At 39.3% G+C, this 22480-nt stretch overlaps 1 protein-coding gene across 4 annotated transcripts in view; it reads left to right on the forward strand.

The window, feature by feature from the left end:
* The window catches only part of grid1a (glutamate receptor, ionotropic, delta 1a), a 290493-nt gene that overhangs the window by 200884 nt on the left and 67129 nt on the right, over window positions 1-22480 (forward strand). For all 4 annotated transcript variants that reach the window (XM_085477354.1, XM_085477350.1, XM_085477351.1 and 1 more), the window contains exon 4: window positions 5793-5998. In XM_085477354.1, coding sequence (XP_085333480.1) covers window positions 5793-5998 — 206 coding nt within the window. The remainder of the gene's footprint in view (window positions 1-5792; window positions 5999-22480) is intronic.

A 22480-nucleotide genomic window follows, 5' to 3' on the forward strand; every position in this document is an offset into this window, starting at 1 on the left:
TAGAACTGTATTAATGATTGTGCTTCCATTCCTCTTTTTTTTTTTACTGTCAAAACAAAGTGATGCAACATGTTCTTACTCATACAAAGAATGACAGCAAACAGGGGTTTTCAGAAAGTGCACAATAAAAAGGCAAATATATCAGAACCAAACATTAGTGATGTGCGATACCACTGATTTCCTTTCCGATCCAATACCAGGTAATATTCAGGGTGGTATCGACGATACTGATCCGATACCGATACTTTGTACAAAAACTTATTTTATTTATTGTATCTCAAATTATAGCGTCATAATGATTACAGGACATCAGATTACTTGTTCTTATCACTTAACAATGCAGAGTTCATCACATAGAAATAAAAAAAAACTGAAGTTGTGCGCTATTTGAACACCTTGCCTGCCTGCAGCACTAAAGGATTCAGTGAGAGACGTCTGTCTCGCCCTAGCAGCGCCTGTCCCTCTCCTCCTCTTCAGTTCGCCTCAACATATTCTCCTCATATTCTGTGATATGATTTACTCTGAGGTGTTTGACAAGGTTGTTGATGTTGCCACAACCATACATGCCAACCCTCCCGATTTTTCCAGGAGAATCCCGAATTTCAGCGCCCCTCCCAAAAATCTCCCGGAGCCACCATTCTCCCGAATTTCTCCCGATTTTCCACCAGGACAACAAAATTGAAAAACCATATCGCAGAATTCAGCCAATTCCAGTTTCCAACAATGACGGCAGCTACTTAGTTTTAATATTACTCTTAGTTCTCTTTCTTGGTCGCAAAAAACCTTTAACATATTTTCAGGTGAGAATGTAGCTGTGTAAACTTCAAATATCTGAGCCGACGACACATCGTCTTCAAACCCCCGCGGTCTTTCGCTACTCGGGTTAAACATGATGTATGAGTCACTTTGATAACTTAAAAATGTTCTTGTTTGGCTTTTTCAGTGTTTTATTTGTTCGTGGGTAAATCGGTTTGGCTGAGATTAAAGTGATTAGATTAAATGAAATTAAATTTTATTAATCCATCGGGTGGGTTCCTCCGGGGTTTTCACACAGCTGAATAAACGTCAAACAGAAAACTGATTAAACAGACGGTCGAGAGTTTAAGTCAGCGCCCGGTTATATTTTAGATAGCAAGGAGCAACAGCCCTTTTGAATATCTCCCTAATTCTGAGGTCTCAAGGTTGGCATGTATGGCCACAACACCTCACTTTTTTGCCACATGAGACAACCATGTGTCAGCTGTTTGTGGAGGTAAAATACGTCCACACGTGACTCCAATTATGCTCAGCCATTGTTGTGAGTGCACGCCAGTGGCTGCGAGACATTTATACAGCGTATTTCGCACATAAGTATGAAAGGCGGAAGAGGAAGTAGTTCCTTTGAATGTAGACAATCCGAATGATGTAGTTTCTTTCCACTGTGTTCCTGTTAATGATAAACTACACATTTACCCTAAAGTACTAAAATATCGATATTTTAATGTGAGAATTGATTCTAGAACATAAATGATTGGTATCGGAGGAATCGATATTTCAGGATCGATCCGCACATCACTACCAAACATTAAATAAGCTTAAGTGTAAATATCAAATTAAAACAGAAAATACAAAAACAGATTTATATGAAAGATTTGCATCACAAATTCATAGAGATTCAGCAGGTATGTTTAGTCTGCAGCCCAGTTCATTAAATTGTGTAGGATTGTTTTTATTATTATAGTTTCCAAGATGTCCCATTAATAATTGTACTGATCATGTACTGATCACTGTCTTCTTACAGCAACAAACAAACCTTTCAATGCACATGCTTATGTTATTCAGAGAAAATAGGACTAAATGTTGTTTTTTAAAGGAATCTATGCCCTTTTTTCAGAACTTGCTTAGATTTAACTGCTATCAGACGCAGTGCACAGTGGTAAGTGGGTGGTATGGTGGTGCAAAAGGTTGCACTGTTGCCTTAGTTCAAACCTTCTGGCCACCTCAGACCTTCCTCCCACAGTCCAAAGTCATCCATATTACAGTAGGTTAACTGATGATTTTAAACTGGCTGTAGGTGTGAATGGGAAAGTGAATATCTGCCTGTTTCTCTACTTTAGCCCTATGATAGACCCATCTATCCCATCGAGGGTGTATCCCGCTTCTTACCCATTATCAGCTGGGATGAGCTCCAGCCCCTCCACAACCTTGAATTGGATAAAGGGATGGATGGGCAGTGCTTCAGAATGAAACCATGATTAACAGATTTACTGCTGTATAGATATGGCAGTAAATCTGGATATCATAGAAAATATATATTTTCAGTCAGAGAATGAATAAAGACAAATTCAGCTTAAAGCACTTAAATATAGACCCAGGAAGAAGAATGTGAAGAGAATGTCCCATTCTCTCGCTCTCCCTTTCTGCCTCGCTCCCTTTCTCTCTGTGTAGCTGTAATTGCTGTGCATAACACTCAGTGTCTGAAACATTACAAATTTGCAAAAAAAAAATCTGTATTGCATATAATTAACTGACGTTATTGTTGCAAGAATAACACTGATTACTTAAACAGACTCATCTCAATTTTGAGTAAACATAAGCTGGTAGCATAGCCATTTCTCAAGCTTTTCCGCTTGAATTGGAGCGCAGCTTGACGGCTCAGTAAAAACCTCTGAGCCCTTTGATCATGATGTGCTCATTTCAGCATTGCTTCAATCCAAAAGGGAGTCCCGCTTTAGTTTCAATGTAAGTTAGAGCTGAAATGAATGTTAGAGCATTTTCATGGGGCCTTTCTTAGTCTCTCTCAATCTATCTTTTCCAACTGCTCTAAAAAAAGATTCATACCATTATTAAAAAAGATATGTGAGGGCCAGACAGAAAACAAGAGTAGTTGGTAAGTTTCCAGAGTAAAAATGGGGGGGGGGGGGGGGGGGACTGATAAAGGGAGTCTGCGCAAGGGTCAAGTTTTGATATCTAAAACTTTCAGTTGCAGATTTGTGTTCAGAAATTACGCTTGGGTAAACATGTCCAAAAATCAGACCTTTAATTCCACGTTAATCCTCTTTTCTGCTGCCGTATCCATGGCTGACACGGTTTCCCCGTGGAAACATTTGCTATGGGTTTGAATGTTGACTTTGAAGTCCAATTTTTCTATCAGTTCATAGAATAGTTATCGCATGGTAGCTTTCCCTTTGCTCTTCATGGGATTATAAACCTTTTTTTTGTATTTTTTTATTTTTGTTTTGTTACAGCATGTTACAAGTTTTCAGACAACAGTTTATCTTCCTGTTATGGAGTGTTGACCAGTTCCTCCAGATCTTTTGTGGTATTGATGAAATCTGCATTGCGTTAATCCGGCATTTGTTGATTAAAGATCTGCAGAATTCCATCTCATTCATAAATGTAAAATATACATTTTTGTTCAGACTCTCTTTTAGATTTTGAAATTGGATTATGATACAAAATATTCCCCACATCTCAGAAATCTCAAGTCAGTAGAGTTAACAAAGCTCTTGGAATGACTAATAAAAAGCATCCATAATAATTTGTCTCCTTATCGAGTGACTTCAGTTTAGAGAAATTCTACCCATTTATACTCTCTTTGTAGCATATATTAGTTAGAGGCCTCTGTTAGAGATCTGATCGCTTTTGCGAGTAGATACATTTAAGCAGGGGCTTAGCATCAAAGTATTACTATTCATTTTAAATCAATACAGGTAATCTTACAGCACAAATACCCTCATTAGCCTGTATTTTGGTTCATTTTCCCAAACAATGTAGTGATGATAAATATGATGCCACTTATGAAACATCTTCTAACAGTAAAATAATAACTATAATATATACCGTCTGTCTAAAACACAGTACATGGAATAATAACGAGTGGTGGTGGCTAATCAGGGGTTAAAATATGACTATCTGCCCTCCTCTTTCTCTTGGTCTCACACTGTAATTATACCACTACACAAAACAAAATATATGTTTAACTGCATATGACAAGATCCTTGTTGGATGAAATGTGTAATTTACAGCCTTCCTGTGTCAATTTGACAGTTTTCAGATGCAAACCTGTCCAGCAAATGTAGATATTGGTGCACAATGGTGGTCGATTACGAATATGTTTTGGTCTTGTCAGCAATATCAGAGGTGCAGGTTCTCATAAAATTGAGAAACTCACTGATAGAATAATAGCAATCATTCCCGGGCGATCGTGGCTCAAGAGTTGGGTAATCGGAAGGTTGCCGGTTCGAACCCCGGCTCAGACAGTCTCGGTCGTTGTGTCCTTGGGCAAGACACCTCACCTGGTGATGGCCAGAGGGGCCGATGGCGCGATATGGCAGCCTCGCCTCTGTCAGTCTGCCCCAGGGCAGCTGTGGCTACAACTGTAGCTTGCCTTCACCAGTGTGTGAATGTGAGAGTGAATGAATAGTGGTATTGTAAAGCGCTTTGAGGGGTCCTGAAAAGCGCTATATAAATCCAATCCATTATTATTATTATTATTACCTGGAATTATCCATAATTGCTGATTGTCTCATCAGCAACACATGCAGTGAATGCAAAGTTAAAGTCAGTGTTAGTCAGTTACTGCAGCTGGGTATTGCATATAGAGATATCTAATTACTTCATGTAGCCAAATGAATTGTAAGGGTCGAGTTGTGAAACCATGATTAGGTTTGTATGCAAAGAAAATGGGACAAAAAAAAGAAAGTGTGCGGTTTCAAGTGAAAGAGTTTTCAAAGAATGCTTCTCTGTAAGTTTAGGGATGCCTCAAAATGATGAATGATTTAATTTCCTCTTTTGTTCTGCCCTTTGAACATTCTGAGGAGAATCCACGAGCAACTGTGATTATTTATGTTAACCCTCAAAATAGACTTCACTGCAGCAATTTTAGGAAAAAAAAACCTTTCCATCTAATTCTTATGATTTGTCTCATTTGGTACATATTTCCGCTGCAGTTTGCCTCAAGATATAGACTAAGAAACAGGGTCGATATACTAAGATGTTGCATCTGTGCTCAGGATAGATTTTCTTTTTTGTTTTTTGGGGGGGTTTTGGGGGGGGTTGGCCTAATTTCTGATTTTGGCCCTCAGTAGCAAAAATATAAACAAAAATGGGTACAATGGGTTCTGTGAATTTCTTCAGCCTCATTTACATTTGTGCATATGCCCCTGTATTTTGTCCATTCTGAGTACTAAAGCACTAGAGCACTCGATGACTCATCAAACCTTCACTGATGCAACAGTAGGAACCTAATCATGCACGCACACAGACACACACTGGACACAGAAAGAGGTCTGGCCCCAGCGATTTCGCCCAACCTCTCTTTAACAATGCAGCATGACTTGGCACATGCTGGGCAGCTGCTCCCCCCTGTGACTGCTGGGATTGGTGTGCTTATTGTGAACTCACTGCTGCACATCACCTCTGATTTGTATGTGCAATGCAGGCATTTTAAAGTGCTTTCCTTTATAGCGAACATAGACACACACAAAGATCTCTGGGGACCGCAACACCTGCCTGCAGTTTCATATCCTGTAAACCCCACGAAACAGACAGACAGGAGTGCTTGTTGTGTTTTGTCACGCTTTAGATCAGGAGCAAAGAAAGAAACCTGCCTTTAAGCCTTTTGGAATGAAGCCTGAGAATATACTCTGTGTGTGCAGAGGTTGAAAGTGCAGCTTGTGATTAAATGTTCCTCGAATATAGCACCACATAAGACAGCAACTCTCAAAGTGTTTTTTCTTCCTCTCTTTTTGTTTGTGTTTTTGCATTTTCACCCATATCATATTTTCATACCATCTTTTGTCTACCATCAGATATCCGAGGTTTGCAAACCTTTATGGACCAGGCGTCTCGGCTGGGTCTAGATGTTTCCTTGCAGAGGGTGGACCGGAACGTTAGTCGGGTATTTAGTGACCTCTTCAACACGATGCGCACTGAGGAACTCAACCGGTACCGGGACACTTTACGGAGGGCCGTGTTGCTCATGAGCCCTCGAGGTGCACAGGTGTTCGTCCACCAGGTAGGCTGTGTTATTGACTCTTGTTTTGCTTTGTTTTTCAATAATGGATGCAACAACAAAGTGTTGTAGTCAAACACCAAGAGGAAAAACAAATGCTGCATAGAGATAATGATCCATAAAAAGAAAAGCATTTCCTGACACCCTTAATCTGAAGCAAATGAAAAAAAGTACACTAGTAGTGAGGGAAATAATTAATTGAGCCCCTGCTGAATTTTAAGTTTGTGCACTTAGAAAGGAAAAAAACAATCTCTAATTTTTATAGGTGTTTTATTTTAATGAAGGTAGACAGAATATCACCCAAAAATCCAAAAAAAGCACATTAATAAAACTACAAAAATTGATTTGCATGTCATTGAGTGAAATAAATATTTGATCCTATACCCAGCCAGAATTCTGGCTCCCACAGAGTGGACATGACATTATATTGACAATACAGATACTCCTAAAGTATACATCGCATCCATTCCATCCGCTCCACCACCATGGGCATGACCAAAGAGCTCTAATACGGAGAAGATTGTAGACCTGCACAAGGCTGGAATAGGCTACAAGATCATCAGCAAGAAGCTTGGTGAGAAGGTGACGGTTGACAAAGAACACCATCTCCACAGTCAAGCACAGAGGTGCAAGCATTATGCTTTGGCTTGTTTTTCTGCTAAGGCAACATAATTACTTTACCACATTGAGCAGCCAATAGATGAGCCCTTGAACTAAAAAATCATGGACAAGAACCCCTTTTTCCTCAAAATCCATGCATCCTGGATGGGTCTTTCAACATGGCAATGACCCAAAACATACCACCAAGGCAACAAAGTGGATAAACAAGACTGGCTATAGAAGAAGCGCAATGAGGTTATGGAATCTCCAGACCTCAGTCCTACAGAAGATCTGTGGAGGCAGCTGAAACTTTGAGTTGTCAATCAAGAGCCAAGAAATTTAAAGGATTTAGAGAGTTTCTGTAAGAAGTTGTAGGCCAAAATCAACACTTAGATGTGTTGACCAACTACAAGAAACGTCTTACTGTTGTACTTGGCAACACGGATTTCTCCATCAAGTACCCTTGTTGGAAAGTACAACAGTACTTGTCAAGCAAAACATGACTTGGTAGGCCAAATATAGATGATTGTGACTGTTGGTATTCCATTGAAAGATGGTCTCTAGGACTTTAAAAGCCACTCAAGAAAACATAGAATGCTGTAAATAATTACACAATATAACCAGCATTTCTACAATAAAACAATAATAAACAACAATTTGTTCCTTAATGCTGAAAAGATCAACAGTTCAGATAAAATAAGCTGTGTGTATCCACAGAGGATTCTCTCTCAACTCATTCTGGGTCATAGTATCCCAATTTGGAAGCTCTTAGTAATACCACCACTATTTGCTCCTTCTAGATCATATTTGCTTATTAGAGATGGATGCGTAAAACAGAAGGCAATATATCTAACTCAGCAGACATCTTTTCTGCCTTTAATCTCACCTCAGTAAGTCCAAAGTTCATTAGTTAATTAGCTGGCCATTCCTCAAAACAGTTTTAAAAACATAAACTGCTGCATGAAAATAAACAAGTTTTCCTGCGTTCTCTCTGTTAAAGGGTGTCTGAAGTGAAAGGTGTCCTTTAATTATTTGTTGGAAGTTTTGTCAAAGCGTGTTGAAAGATTATGTAATGTATTGCATAAGCATGTTTGAAGAATGGGCTTGTGTGGCACTGGAATTGCTGGACACAGTGAAGAAATATGGCAAAATAAAACTGAGTTGAATGGCTTATTCCGGCCAGCAAAGGCATCGAGGTCTGACACTCAATCTTCTGCTCTTCTGGCAAGGACAGATACACGCTGATAAAGATTTTTCCAGAAGATTTCAAACAGACTTGAAAAGGTTTGACCTCGAAGGGTACAAAAGGAAAAGGGACATTAAAATATGGTTGCAGATAAAGAAATTATGCCAGTTACACAATAGAAAAATCTTTTTGTTTGAGTTTATCTTACCTGTAGCATCCATCTGTCTGGTAAATACAAGATTAAAGAAGGTAATGGTTTATTAAGTCCATTATATTTGCTTAGTGGAAATTTCCTTTAATGATATTTGACGTGAACATAAGACAAGTTATGGTATTACTATAGTCCACAAAACTAATCCATGGAAAGTAATTAGTTAGGCATTGCAGAGATTTAATACTAATAGATTGGGCGGTAGTGATAACTATTTTCAGCTGAGCCTTTATTTATTCTTGTTTTCGGAACACTATGGAAGGCGCTATTTTCACTTGGTACGAATGTTTCATATTGTGAAAGATTTAGATGTTAAACTATTAAATGCTACGGTTGAGCTGTGGGAAATGAAAACAGGCCATGCTGATGTAGTGATTGGCTTTACAAAAGCAAAACCTAAAATTAGTCCATATTTGTCTTTTTATTGCCATTGTAGCTCAGTGCATTTTCAGCGTGCTGGATGATAGGAAAGACATGTTATGATACTTGTGTTTGTAATGTAATTGTGTACATATACTTCGTGTGTCGTCAAAGGTTTTACCCTGACAGGACTTTATTTCACCTCTGTTTATCCTCAATCCTCTGCGCTCATTTATTTAATCTTTCTATCTATTGTGAGCAAATACCATAGGAAAAAGCCTTAACCTCCTGTAAGTCAAAACCCTCACTTGCATTCTGATTAGCTTCTTGTCAATGCTCTACAATTAATCTAAAAGTGAAGCACTTACAGACAAATGAATTAGCGCACAGGCCGTGAATACACAGAGGCTTTCAAGTTTCATTAATGACACACTGCTTTGATCTTTTCCTTTGCTGCAGTGAATTCGGTTTTAGTATACAGGTACACAGGCTGGTGCATAAGTCGTTTATTCACAAAAGATTTAAAATAGAGAACTATATCCCTTATCATTCCTTATGCAATTAGCATAAGGCATCTGTCAGGCATCTTGGGGACTAAGAAATAAGCGCAGCTTTGCAATTGGCACACCCTCCAAATGCTCCTGTGAATACGTTAATGTAAGTGTTGGAGATATGTACATTTATCAAAGCTTCATTAATACCTTTGTAATGGCTGTCAGTGTGTCCACACCTCACCAAAGATGCTGGGGCAGAAAATTCAAATAGGCAAATATCTCAGTGGAAAATACGATGCCTTGAGGAGTTTAGTACTCATGAGATGACATCAATTTGTAGGCACCAGTGTGATGTAAATGTTAACAAATGTGTTTAATAGCTAACTGAAATTGATGATATTAGTTGTCCCAATGATATGTGAAAGGTGTGACAGAATGTGTTATGGTAGCCTTGAAGGACACACTGAATAACCACTAAGAGATGTAAAACATGCATAAGATTCCCTCCATACACAGAAAAATATTGAGAACCAAGTTGACTGCAAAGAGAAGAAGAAAAAAACAGAGAAAAAATTACTTAAGAGAAGCCACAAAGAACTACAAAGAGATGCAAACTAACTTGAGTGAAATTTATTACAACACAAAGATGCATGGCAACCACAGGGAGACTAAAAAGGGTCTGTAAAAAGACCCAAGTGGACTAGCAAGAGACACAAAAGGACTACAGAAAAAACCTAGGAGGACTACAAAGAAGTGCACAATTTCCCCAAAGATTGGAAAAAGGACAACAAAGGATCCCAGACAAGTACAAGGAGGCGCCAAGAGTCACAATACTGTACAAAGATTCAGAAACAGAACAGATGCAAGTGATGGTAGAGATGCATAAAGGCTGGGGCCCAAACATAACATGACTTCAGTATTAACAACCCTCTTAACCTGACAACTTAAACATGAATATTTACAGCCTTTAAGGTCTTTTGCTTTTCCAGCAGAATGACTGTCCATATTCCAAAAGAATTCCGCCTCTCGATTTACTATAGTACACGAACTGAATCTCTATCTTTCTTTCTTCGTCAGCTTCTCAATAAGGCAGAGAAAGTCTGATGTGCCATTGCAGTTTTAAAAATCCAACTTTTAAATCCGAGGACCGCAGCTACAGGGACATTTATGGAGGGCTGTGGATGACTTTGGTCCTTTAAAGTTGTATAAAAACCATTTGCAACGAATGAGGGAGTGATCTTCGATAAGACTTTAAGTTTTAATAAACAAAGAAATGCTGTTCTTAAAACTAGCTTTTTTCAACTTGGGGTACTTGGAAGGGTGACGCTCTTTCTCTGCTTAAGTGATATTGAAAAGGTTATTCATGCATTTATTTCATCTCAACTTCACTATGGTAACAGGCTAAAAAGGGTCTGTAAAAAGACCCAAGTGGACTAGCAAGAGACACAAAAGGACTACAGGTCTCACTCTGTCAGTGCTTGGCTGAATGAAGCGCAGCTGCTAACCAGCACATGCAAACAAGACTCCTCCATGTTGGCTTTCTTACATTGGCCCCCAGTCAGATTTCAAATTTATTTTAAGAATTTATTTTTTGTTTTGAAGTCTTTGACATTTCTACACCTCTCTGATCTTTTATCACTGCACACTCCCCCTTGAGATCTGTCGAACAAATGCTGCTGGCTGTCACAAGGTCAGATTAAACCACAGAGTTGATTGGGTCTTTTCAGTAGCTGCTTCTAAATTGTAGAGCTAACCACCTCTCCACATCAGGATGTCCCCAACATTTGACACTTTTAAAAGCCACAATTAATTTTATTCTTTTATCCTTCAAACCAGGAGGTCAAGTATATTTTCCTGGCACTGTAAATAGATTTGACCTGACATTTTGCTTTCCATGTCAACTCTTTTAAAGATTTTTATTATGTTATTAAGGTTAAGCCTTATTCAGAACATGATAATTTGCAGTGGCTAAGATTATGATGATAATATTTTTCAACGTAAGGCTGTCACTTTGACACCCTTTCCAAACCTGCTAGCATAGTGCCTTGCCTTTTGCCCCCTTCTTTTTTTCTTTAAATATTCTTATGCTTTAAGTCCCATATTTCCATCAGTCCATCGTCTACAAGGCCAGGTGTGGGTGAATTGAGCACATGAAAAAAGGGCACCTCTGTTCTACTGACAGTTTGTCAAAGGACTATTACCACTGTAGACCCCATATTCCCAACTTTACCTTCAGGTTCTTCCACCTTGTGCGCATTACCGAGACTCACCGAAGTCTCACATTTTGTTTTGATGATTCTCTATCTATCACATTCAATCACAAGTCTGTCTTCTCCTGTCCACTCCCAGGGCACAGTCATTCTGGTATTATAAACAGACTGCATGACATTGACACTGCCTGTGGTATTATGGTGAGATTCTGGGCGCTTCTCCTCTCTCATTTAGACAGTTGCCATCTAGTCTCTTGTTCACATTGGCCATGAGAGGATGTAGCGTCTTCTGTCTGTTTCATTTGTGCCTCTTTTCTGACACCTGACTGCTCTCTGTTCCCTTCATGATAGAAGGATTTCACTGGAGTCACACAAGCCTTTTAGAGAGCCATAAAGTGGAATTTTAAGCTTTCAGCTGTCCCATTTCTTCGTCCTTGGGTTGTATTAGTGAGCATTTGCTAAATCACTTACTTAAAATGCTGCACATTTAGGTTAAAAAAAAAATCTTGACACATTTTATGAGTTACCAAAGTCACTCACCAATTAATTGTCAGTGGAGCAGCCCCAGGCTATATTTCTTGAAGACACTCAAATTAGATTTTTGGCTCTAGGCTGTGGCCCTGTGAGATAATCATTCATTTTCACCAATGGTGATTTAAATGCTTTAAGCAACTCAAATACCTTTGCTAAATGCGAATTCTGAAAATGAATAATGTGTCCTAATGGTAAGCTCAATATGTGTAACTATATAGTTTAATCCAAGTAAATGCACTATTGCTCAAAAGTTTTGGGTCACCCCGAAAATATAATGTTTTAGTTCATTTGGCTGAAGGACCAATGAGCTATGGATGTCACAGCAAACCGTCCATTATCCCTCTGTCTGTTAACAGTTCACAAGATTCACTGCTCTTCCTACAGTATTGGTCAAGATCACCTAGCAGGTCTAAAATGATGGGTCGAGGTCACATTTGCACTCAGCTTTAACATCCCTCTGGGTTCTTGGCTAGCTTTGAGGTTGCATGCTGTCTGTGCAGATGCTTTCCAAGTACTGATGTTGTCTTAGCAGTTTTATACAATTGTTCCTCTCCTGGATGCAGTCAGCATCTCAGTATTGCACACTCAAAACCTGTAGAACACACCACCCTTTTTCTTCCTTAGGAACAAAAACTTAAATCTGTTTCCTGAAAGTTGATTGTAGCATGCATGTGCAGGAAGACAGAAGCATATCTCTTTCTATCTATAATTGGGAGATAACTGAAGATACTTTGTAATCAAAGTAACAATATAACTGTAACTGTAATGTAAAAACTCAGAAGCACGTAAAAACTCCAAAACACGTACAAAACACAACAGAAGTGCTCCAGGATGCTAGGGCGCAGTGTTGAGCTTTTGTTACCTAGTGGCTACACGGGCCAGCAAGCAAACGACCGGATTTGGTGTGTGGTAGTAACAGGTAAATGAACATTTTTTAAAATTATTTGAATATATATGAGTGCTTGTGTATAAATACACAAACAATACACACATGCTTTCAATTGTGTAATTTAAGTGATCTAGGTAGTTCAGTTTTGAAGTTCAGTTAATGCTAGAAATGTGTTTTGGAGTTTGTACATGCTTTGGAATTTGTACGTGCTTTGTCTCTAGGGGCCACCGTATATATATAAACATATATAACTAAAACCACGTTGTTGTTTTTTTACATTAGTAATTCCTTTTGTGCATAATTTTATATTGTTGTTAATAATAAATTAATTAAAGCAACAAAACAACCTGAAGAGTCGGTTGGGAGCTGAAAGAGCCGGCTCTTTTTAGTGAGTCGAGCTGAAAGAACCGGTTCTCTATAAAGAGCCGGAAATCCCATCACTAGTGTAAAAATAACTCAGTAACATTAGCAAGTGGTGGAGGCCAGCAGGTGGTTGAGGGAAAGGGGAGGCACCTCAGGAGGAGAGACCCGAGGCGACATCTGTTATCCACCAGCTTGATAGCTAGCCGAGAGCTCGAGGGTCACTGAAGCCGCCGAGAACGGCACAATTCCCGGCACATCATTTTCAGATCACCGCGGACTTTCGCTACTCAGGTTTAACGTAATATATGAGTCACTTAGATAACCTAAAAATGTTATTGTTGGTCTTTTTTCAGTGTTTTATTTGTTCGTTTGTAAATCGGTTTGGCTGAGATTAAAGTTATTAGATTAGATTAGATAAAATAAAACTTTATTAATCCCCTGGGTGGGTTCCTCCTTGGTTTTCACACAGCTGAATAAACGTCAAACAGAAAACTAATTAAACAAAAGTGTGAGATGGTCGAGAATTTACGCTATTTTAGATAGCAAGGAGCAGACGGCCGAGTTTATTAAAATCCACCGAGACAGCGGCAACACTAAACAGAAGGCTAGACCGTCCAATTTCACAGCCGTTTAGTTCCGGCCTACCCGAACTTCTGAGGACCAGGCCCACGTAGACTGCGAAGGCCGGGTCCTCAGGAGGATGCAGCCCATGAATTTGGACATGACCTCTGTGTCTTTATGCTGCAGCTGTCTCTTCTTCTGTCATCCCCCCCCCCCCCCGATTAGCTGATTAGCTTTTCTCTCGTTTGTTTATCGCCCACTTTACGGCAGAAAGAGGAAACCAGCGGAGGTCACGTTAAACAACAGGAGCACGTTTAAGCTTGATCAGCTATTTTTTTTATATTAATTTCTAGTATCAGCTGATGTTTGCTGGAGCCCCAGCTGTAAAACCTGCTGGTCATGATGTCGGTTTGGATATGTGGTGAGAGGGAAACATGAAGATGAAACCAGGAGATGTCCTTACTGAATCATCAGAGCTGAATAGGTGAAAGAGAAACAGGTTTACCTTTTAGGTGACATGAATAAGTTGAAGGGAAGTTATGGACTGTTTCTGAGAGACAAATAATACCAGGATCCATTTTTTTATGTAGCTGACAGCTGGTAACTGTGCATGGACAGATCTAGCAAAGTTTTGCCAGGGGGGCCAGGGAGAGGGGGGCACAAAGAAATACTGTACTTTCGTATTCTCATTTAAAATATCTAGCTTTTAACAAACAATTGTCTGAATCTCACAACAAACAATAGGATAGATTGATACATATATGCCAACAAGACAGTAAACATCCCTGTCACAACAGCGTTTGTTTTCATTCAAAGGCTTTATGCTTTTTCCTATAATGGCGGGCCGGTCTCTAGTCAAAATGCCTGAGCCGATTTTTTGTCCCAGTCCAGCCCTGTATGCAGCTCATCTGCAGTCTGGAGTTGCCTACATCTTCCTACTCGAAAGGCTGAATTTCCGAGTTCTGAGCACAATCGAAAGCACCAGGACTGCAGTTTTCGCGTTGGATGTAAAAAGCGCACGTGACGCTGTGACGTAGGTTAGAATCATCATCAGCATAATTTGCAGACGATAATGGTTGTAGCCGCTGCGATGCTTTCGACCAAAACAGGCGCAGCTTGATGACATCATCAACATGCGCTATTGCGATAGAATGGTATAGTCAAAATCTCTATCGTTGGCCAAATTTATATCGTTTCTATCGTATATTGTTTATATCGCCCACCTCTAGTATCCAGTTAGGGAAGCAACACATTAACAAGAGAATTCTGAGTAAAACCAAAGTTACTTTCCCTAGTAACTAGTTACTTTGAAAGTAATGAGTAACTTGAAGTAACTGAGTTACTTTTGATAGAAGTAACTAGTAATGTAACTAAATCACTAATATAAAGTAACTTGCCCAACACTGGTAATGCATTACTGTGAAATGCATTACCAGTGTTGGGTGTAATGCATTACTGTGAAATGCATTACACCCAACACTACCCATGTTGTTGGAGGATTGGGTGACTGTGCTAGCCACACCACACCATTATAGGCAGAATATCAGCTGACTGTTTTTTTTTCTAAATAGTTTTTGCATAGCTTGAAGCTGTACATTATAAGTCAATGTTCTGTTGTAGGAGGACACAGGACCGCGACATTCACAGGGTACGGCATGGGGCTAAAAAATGGAGTGATGCTTTCCCCAGTTTAGTGTCCTCTTTATCCTATAGAAACATGTCACACATCACTCCCTCGCCCAGCCATGCTTGCAAGATGACATCAAGCACTCAAGACATTGTTTCAGATATTTCACATCTCATAAATGTTCTTCTTTTTGACACAAACATCTTAAAATTGTGTATAATATTTACCCATCTCTCTTTCTCTGCTCAATATTTTGCTTTTATTGGCCAGTGTCAGATATAGCCTTTTCTTTGCAACCTTAGAAGGCCAAGTTGAGACTGGAGTTTGACGGTTACCAATTGAAAAATACTGCCAGTTGAGGACCTCTGGGTCTGTTTTCTTAAACTCCATTCTTTGATGTTTTTGTCCTCATGCTCGGTTATATACCAAGGCCTCTCACTTTTACTTTTGGTTGGAGCCCGTGTGTGTGTTTTTATGAAGAGAGTAGTATACTGTTGTATAAAATTTAGCCTTCATTTCTTGGGACAAGAATGCTCTGTTGAGTGTCAGAGGGGGAAAAAAAAGTTATTTCTTTCTTTTTCTCCCTTTATTTTACTATAATCGAAGCTACAAAGGCTGGTTCTCCACACACTCATCTAGTCAAACATCTTTGAGCTGTACTTACATAAGTTGAAAAAAGGTTTTTCTCGTGATCAATTAGCCTTTTAATATAAACTGTCATTATCTACCGTATGCCACCGACACACTAGAATTATGGTTGCTGAAAATGGAGATCAATATGCCGAGATTCAAATGATCATTAATTTCTCTGCAATTTAATTGTATTGTATTAAGTTCTGAGCAGTAATGCATTTAGTATAACAAAATCAGAGTCAGAATTTTGGTTTAAGGCCCTTACAGAAGCATGCACAGTATAAGCCTTTCTAGTGCAATATAAATGAATTATTTGCTTAGTCTCCATAGCATTTTTTGTCAGTGTTCTTGTCGGATGGAGGCTTCCTGAAGGTGTTGATAAGACGGAAAACAGAATGGGTTGTGTCAGCTGGCATGCCAGCTCTGCAGCGCACTTGATGGATGAGGACAGGGGCTTGGTGAGGTCTGCCTCATGTGCAGCGGCTACACCAAGCTATGAGAGTGACAAGCGCTGTTGCCAGGTAATGTGAGAGGGAGAAAAAGGTGCTCCATAGAGGTAGTAGGAGGGTTAAAAGGGGGGACTCACAGAAAGAGAAAGAAAGAGCAAATACAAGAGGGAAAAAAAGAGATGGATGTAGAGTGAAAAGGTTAACAGTGAGAAAGAGTTTTGGGCGCTAAAGGGGGGGGGGGGCCTCTATCAACATAATAAAGCACCTCTGCATGAAATGGTAATGGGTGAAATCTAATGGAAGAAATGGAAGTGGAGAAAGACAAAAGCGATGAGCACTAAGATAATGTATATCGTATCTGACCAACTGTACCTACTGGCAATGATCTCATGGTTAAATAGGTCCAGTGTAGTCAGAGAGAACAAAATAATGGACTTTGGCAGTTGGAAACGTTTTTGTCAAGCTTGTAAATGTGGATGCTGTATACATGGATGCTTTCCATCAAAAACGTGGAAACAAGGTTTCCGAGCTTGTCACGCACAACAGACTGTTGAAATGATTTTAGCCCAAAGTAAGTAAGCGAAAGCTATTTTTAACTTTAAATTGTGAATAACTGTAACACCATTTGATGATGTTTGCTTTTGCGGTATGCTTTGGGTCATTATCCATTTCTACTGTGAAGCGTTCTGTGATCAGTTTTGTATCGTTTTGTTGAATCTGAGCACAGAGTTTAGCTCTGTACACTTCAGAACTCATCCTGTTACATTGTACATTTCAAGACCTCCTCAAGGCCGTTCTTGACTCGGTTAGATGTTGTGAAAGACTGTTTCTTAACCAGAGAAAGATTTCTATCATCTCCACTTCAAATGTCTTCTGTAGTATTCCAGTTCTTCTGAGCTGGATTTTGCATTTCTTCTTTTTTTGTACCTGAATGTTATTTTGCCACGCATAAAATTTTTGTTATCTGTCTAAAATGTTTTTTAAGGTTTTTCTCTGTATTATGATACAGGGCCTGACCATAAAACTGTTTGATAGTCAGTCATCTAATTACTTCTGAGCCCCTAAAAAGGGGAGACGATAAAGAAAAATGTCTCAAACACCCTGAATAAGTCTTGAATTTTATTCATCTTGTTCTTATTTTGATGCAAAATCTCTCTATGGTGGTGTACAGAAATAAAATGACTAAACTTATGTCATTTTCTAAATACTTATGGACTCAGCTGTAGCTTCAATCTGTCACAGTTCTTTTTTCAATTTACTGGATTTTCACCTTGAAGAAAATCTGTTTTTAAAGCAACCATGTCATTAACTGTCAGAGAGGCTCTGTGTGAACTGCCATATAGTTCTAGGCATGCAGTACTGTGACCTTCACCTGCTAGACTGGTGACTGTGGATTACTACATTGCCTGTCATATAGTGATATTTTGATTTTGCCTCAGTCTTCTGCTTTATGCACCTTCTCTACCAAATACAGCATCTTGTTCATTATCCATATATTTCATGTCTTTCAAAGTGTAGAAGGTAATATTAATGCACTCACTGAGAAAATACACTGGAGCTGTTTTTATACTCGATCAAGGTCTTCGGTATCGAACAGAACTGTGGCATAAAAACTACTTTTTATTAAGTGCCCTTTTCCTTGAATAGCTTGTACATAGTTCATCAAGTCTATAGTTAAAATGATTTAGTCCTGTAAATAATTTTTGACAACTCTCTCTTTTGTCATGTCTGCTTTAGTATGACTGGTGAAAACGCTTTTTGTTTTCTGAATGACAAAAGAAGCACAAAGGACTTTCTGAGCATGTGTAGTGTTATGCACACAGGACACAAGAATAAAGGGGAAAGGCACATATAAGAGTTTCTGCTAAAGCTAATTTGTTCATCGTAATTTCAGAAATAGCGAACTGAAGAAAAATAGGCGTTAACCTATAAACTACAAGTGGCTTATACTGGAGATAGCTGCAACAAAATGAAACCCAAGAAAATGAAAACCAAGTTGGGTGCCTGAAAGTCACCTTTTTCCAGGAGGAGAGACATCATTGAAGGAAACCAGCTTAATTGACTTTATTAAAAGGGAGGAGCTATTACCTAGAAACTGAAAAGAAAGAAGAAACAGGCAGGCCCAACAACCAGTACTGACTCAAGGCTTCGGGCTGTCCTAGTATGCTGTGTGACTGCATGTCAGATAGGCAACTGTGTTACAAACTGATCCACTTGTCAAGATGTGAGATCACGATTTGCTGATTAAAAATGGACCCATGTGACACTTGAGTTTGATTTGCAATAAACACATTTGCCCTTGCTATGAATTGTGTTTTAATGTCAAGGACTCTCTTCTGTCTTATTGCGTCACAAACGCTTGGCGATGGTAATTTAAAAGCAGCCCCAGTTGACATGCTATTATGGAGCGCTTTGACGACTTTTCTCGGTGAGGGTCATGCCGTTGACATGACAGACACACATAGGGTGCATGCATACAAGTCTCACGCACATTTTATCCACTGCTTTCTGGCAGCAAAGCAATAGATGTTGTTTGGCAGAAAGCTCTTACTTTTTTACCATTTTGTGTCAATTATTTTGTCAAAGTCAGTGTCACAGGTTGGAAATGGTACGGAAGAAAAAAAATGTTTGCAGGTATTGTGTTCACGTCAACGTTACAGTGATGGGAATTTGAGAAAAATGTTCCAATAACAGACTTACCAAATGTGGTTGGATTGGAGAAAGAAAAAAATTACTCAAGATTTATCAGCTATGTTTTTGATCCAAATGTTATTCCTTCTTATCAGTGGCACTTTAACTTATTGAACCATGAAGAAGGTCTAAAACAATTTTCCACCATTTGGCACCTCTCAGGAGTAAAAGCTAATATCCCCGCTGTCTAGATTGTCTTCATTTCCTCTGTCCAGTTCTTTTCCTTTTCTCTACTGCACTGTTTACCCCATTTTTATTGTTGCTCCAGTTTTTGACATTCTACATGAGCAATACGCAGCTTCACAGGTGACGCATATGGTAAAATTTTATACCATATCAGCGGTAGTCAGTAGACTCTCAACAAGTAGATTTTCCCTTATGTTGTAACAAACTATTCCAGCATGTAGCACAGTTGTGTTTCTGGCACCTGAACCTTCCTTCTCTCTCAGATGGAATAAAGCTGGCTATGACCTGGAAGTGTTTATCCCGGCATGACTCATTAACCTGACACAGAGAGCATGATGTTGGTGCAGGGGTGCGTAGTGTTGGCACAAACAACATCTTTTGCATTTGTGCACACACAGAGATTGTACAGACGTGTGCATATGCAATCACCCCTGATTCTTTCCCCAGATCTATCACTGCCAGTTTTGTCTACACCCCTTCCCTTAGTGCTAATGAGTGAGGCCAGGTATAATTAAAAAGCTCCAGAAGTACCGCACAGCCTGTTTAGTTTTCTTTTTCTTTTAGAAAGAAAACACAAAAAGAATACTCGCATCCACTAGAGGACTGGATTTGACCGGTTCATAATACAAATGAAGGCTACAGTTTGTCATTAGTTGAGTGGCATGAATTTATGGAGGTGACAAACAGAAAGGCATTATGGCTAGTACTTAGCAGGGGAAGTGCAGCTGAAGTTTTAAATAGTGGACATTATATAAAAGCCTATTCAGTATTAAGATTAACTTTTCTTTATGAGCAGACAGTGACTGCAGTCATATTCTTTTTGGCTGATTAGAGCGATATCACCATTTCTAATCCAAATATGGTTTAGATTAGCTTTTGCTGCTTATTAAGAATAATACAATTGTTAAACAACACTCAAAACCATGTGATAGGTTTGTAGCATAAACCTATTCGCTGGAACGTTAAGACAATATAATTACACTGCAAGCAAGACACAAGTAGGCAAACTTCTTCATGGTACTCGTGCACGGGAGAGAACCGGACAGGCACCGTTCCTTCGCTTGACCCCAGTAGCTCTCGTCCGTTCTCCCGTATCACTGTCCTTTTATTGAGGTTACATGAATATGCATAAGTTCATTAACATATGACGTCTACATACACAAAGAGTACCTTGCCTGTGTGTGTGTGTGTGTGTGTGTGTGTGTGTGTGTGTGGACTGCTGATCAAAGGGTCAAACATCCTTGGTCAGGAAGAGGGTAGCCTCCCCCTCACCCTAGATGGTTCATCCTAGATAACACGGTGAGGAAGTCCTGCAGTTCATCTAAACAAAGAGCACTTAGACTAGAACAGACGCAACTACGTTAATCCTACCATAAAATAATAAGACACGGTATGACCTCTCATGCTCCCAAAGTGCTGTCTAATACACACAAAGTTTGCAGACTATCAAGGATCAAAACCTCTACCAATCTACAACTAATTACAAAACTCTAAGCATATATAAGTAAATATTTCTAAGCATAAATGACAATCAACAATACAAATCTAACACCATGCATTTCTGCACACATTTATAAAGTATAGTTTACGGTGTTCAGTTTCTTTTTGTTTGTTTTTTTTCAGGTTTATAGTGATGTTAGCGTGACTCTAGGGATCCCCTGAATTCACCATGAAAATAGAATTTATGCTTTTGGTGAAATGAGCCCATTAGCATTTAGTTACAAGCCACTAGCTTGGGTGTAGAATATATGTTTTATGAATAGGGGCTTGGTCAATATGCTAACAATAATGGTTTAAAATAGAAAGTCCAGAAACAATTGGGTGATCTCACAGTGGCTGTTTGCCTCTTTTTTATAAAGTCTGTGCAAACGTCTTACCTTATCTCCCAAAGTTCCTCTAGAAAACATTACACTGGCTTTACTAGTAAATGATCTGCACTTCTGCAGTACCTTCTAACGTTAGCAAGGTTATGCAAATAAATAACACACTTATACACTCAAACTCACCTGAGGAAGAAACTTGGAGTTCTATGTCTTGCCCAAGGGATCTTTTAAATACCTTTAAATCTCGTGCCATTTAGTCACATGATTAGAAAACACATAGAGCAGGGTATGAAATTTTGATGACTTTGTGCCAATTTAGGGAGTGGAATGATTTAGGGCTGCAAAGAAAAAAACCCCACATCAAACACTAGTTGGTGTTTGTGAATATGTATTTCATACGGTTCTTTTTAACCAATATTAAGGTGGCTGTAATATTCCTTGATACCAGCTGCACTTGTCAGTGTTAGAAAGGTCAAGAAATTAAATGCTCCAAGATGGTACAGTATGATATGATCTGTGGATAAATGGAATGCATACTACTGCATAAAATGTTACCATGATCTATCATTATCTTTGGGCTGTACTTTGAGAACACTGAACATAGACTATTCACATACTAAAGTCATGTTTAGACATGAACCAGTCAACCAGTGTGAGGCAGTGGTTACTGGAATGGAGTGATCAGAGCACTGTAGCCTCACCGATCATCCGTTGAGGGCCAGAGTTGAAGGGGTGTGTGGAGTTTATCTCGCTTACAGTCCACTGGCGTTGCTCCCCACTGGCTTAACGCTCCCACCTCTGGACCTCTGTCCTCTCGCTCTGACCCTCAGTGCTGCTCCTCTATTCCATTTTCCTCCCAATAACAGCATGACAAATTGAGGCTGCCAGAAAACGATCTATCACTGTCCTACATCCCATCCTCCTCTGCCCTCTGTTGCCTCCTTTTCTCTTTCTCGCTGTCTCACTTTCCCCTTACGTTCATGTTACAGGGCGGTCCTTTTTTAGCTCTTTGTATTTTTCCCTTAATGGTTTGATGTTTTCCTCTACATGGACACTTTGTCTTGCCGCCCTTGCCTATTTCCCATAACCTCATCCCCTTTGCTTTTTTCCCCCTTATTGCACTGTATACTTTTATCTTTGTTGCCATTTCTCTTTGTGTGTTTATCCCCCTTCACCCTCCCTGCAAGCTTGTTTTGTTCACTAATATTCTAACTCTATTTGGTTTGTCATCTTTTTGTTAGGCAGGCAGAGAGGTACGTTATGGTATAAATTTGTACACCTTTTAGCCTCCCTCTAGTATTATCAGTAACATGGAAATAATAAAAGGACAAGTGTAATAGATTTCTGTTTCAGTGTAAGCTTTGTTTTGTAGCCTTTTGAAACTCCAGAAAATAATTTTGCTCCCTGGCCCTGGTTTGAACAGTTTGAGTGTCTGTGACTAAATTAAGCAGCTCCATGTGATTTTTTTCCCTCCATAATAAGTTGAGTGTTTATCATAAAGCATGGAGAGACTGTAGTGTGCAGAGAGAAAACATTAATTGCTTTGCGAGACGAATAATTGCCACTATTTGACAGGTAAATAATGAATGGCTCCCTCTCTGTCCTTGATCATTTATTGGTACCTCTATATGAAACTCTGCAACGTTCAGTAACCGTGACGATGAAATA

Source organism: Copadichromis virginalis, linkage group LG13 (genome assembly GCF_057382275.1).
Source record: "Copadichromis virginalis isolate Kocher_CV1m ecotype Utaka linkage group LG13, C_Virginalis_male_GT1.1, whole genome shotgun sequence".
In the NCBI taxonomy this organism is placed as follows: domain Eukaryota; kingdom Metazoa; phylum Chordata; class Actinopteri; order Cichliformes; family Cichlidae; genus Copadichromis; species Copadichromis virginalis.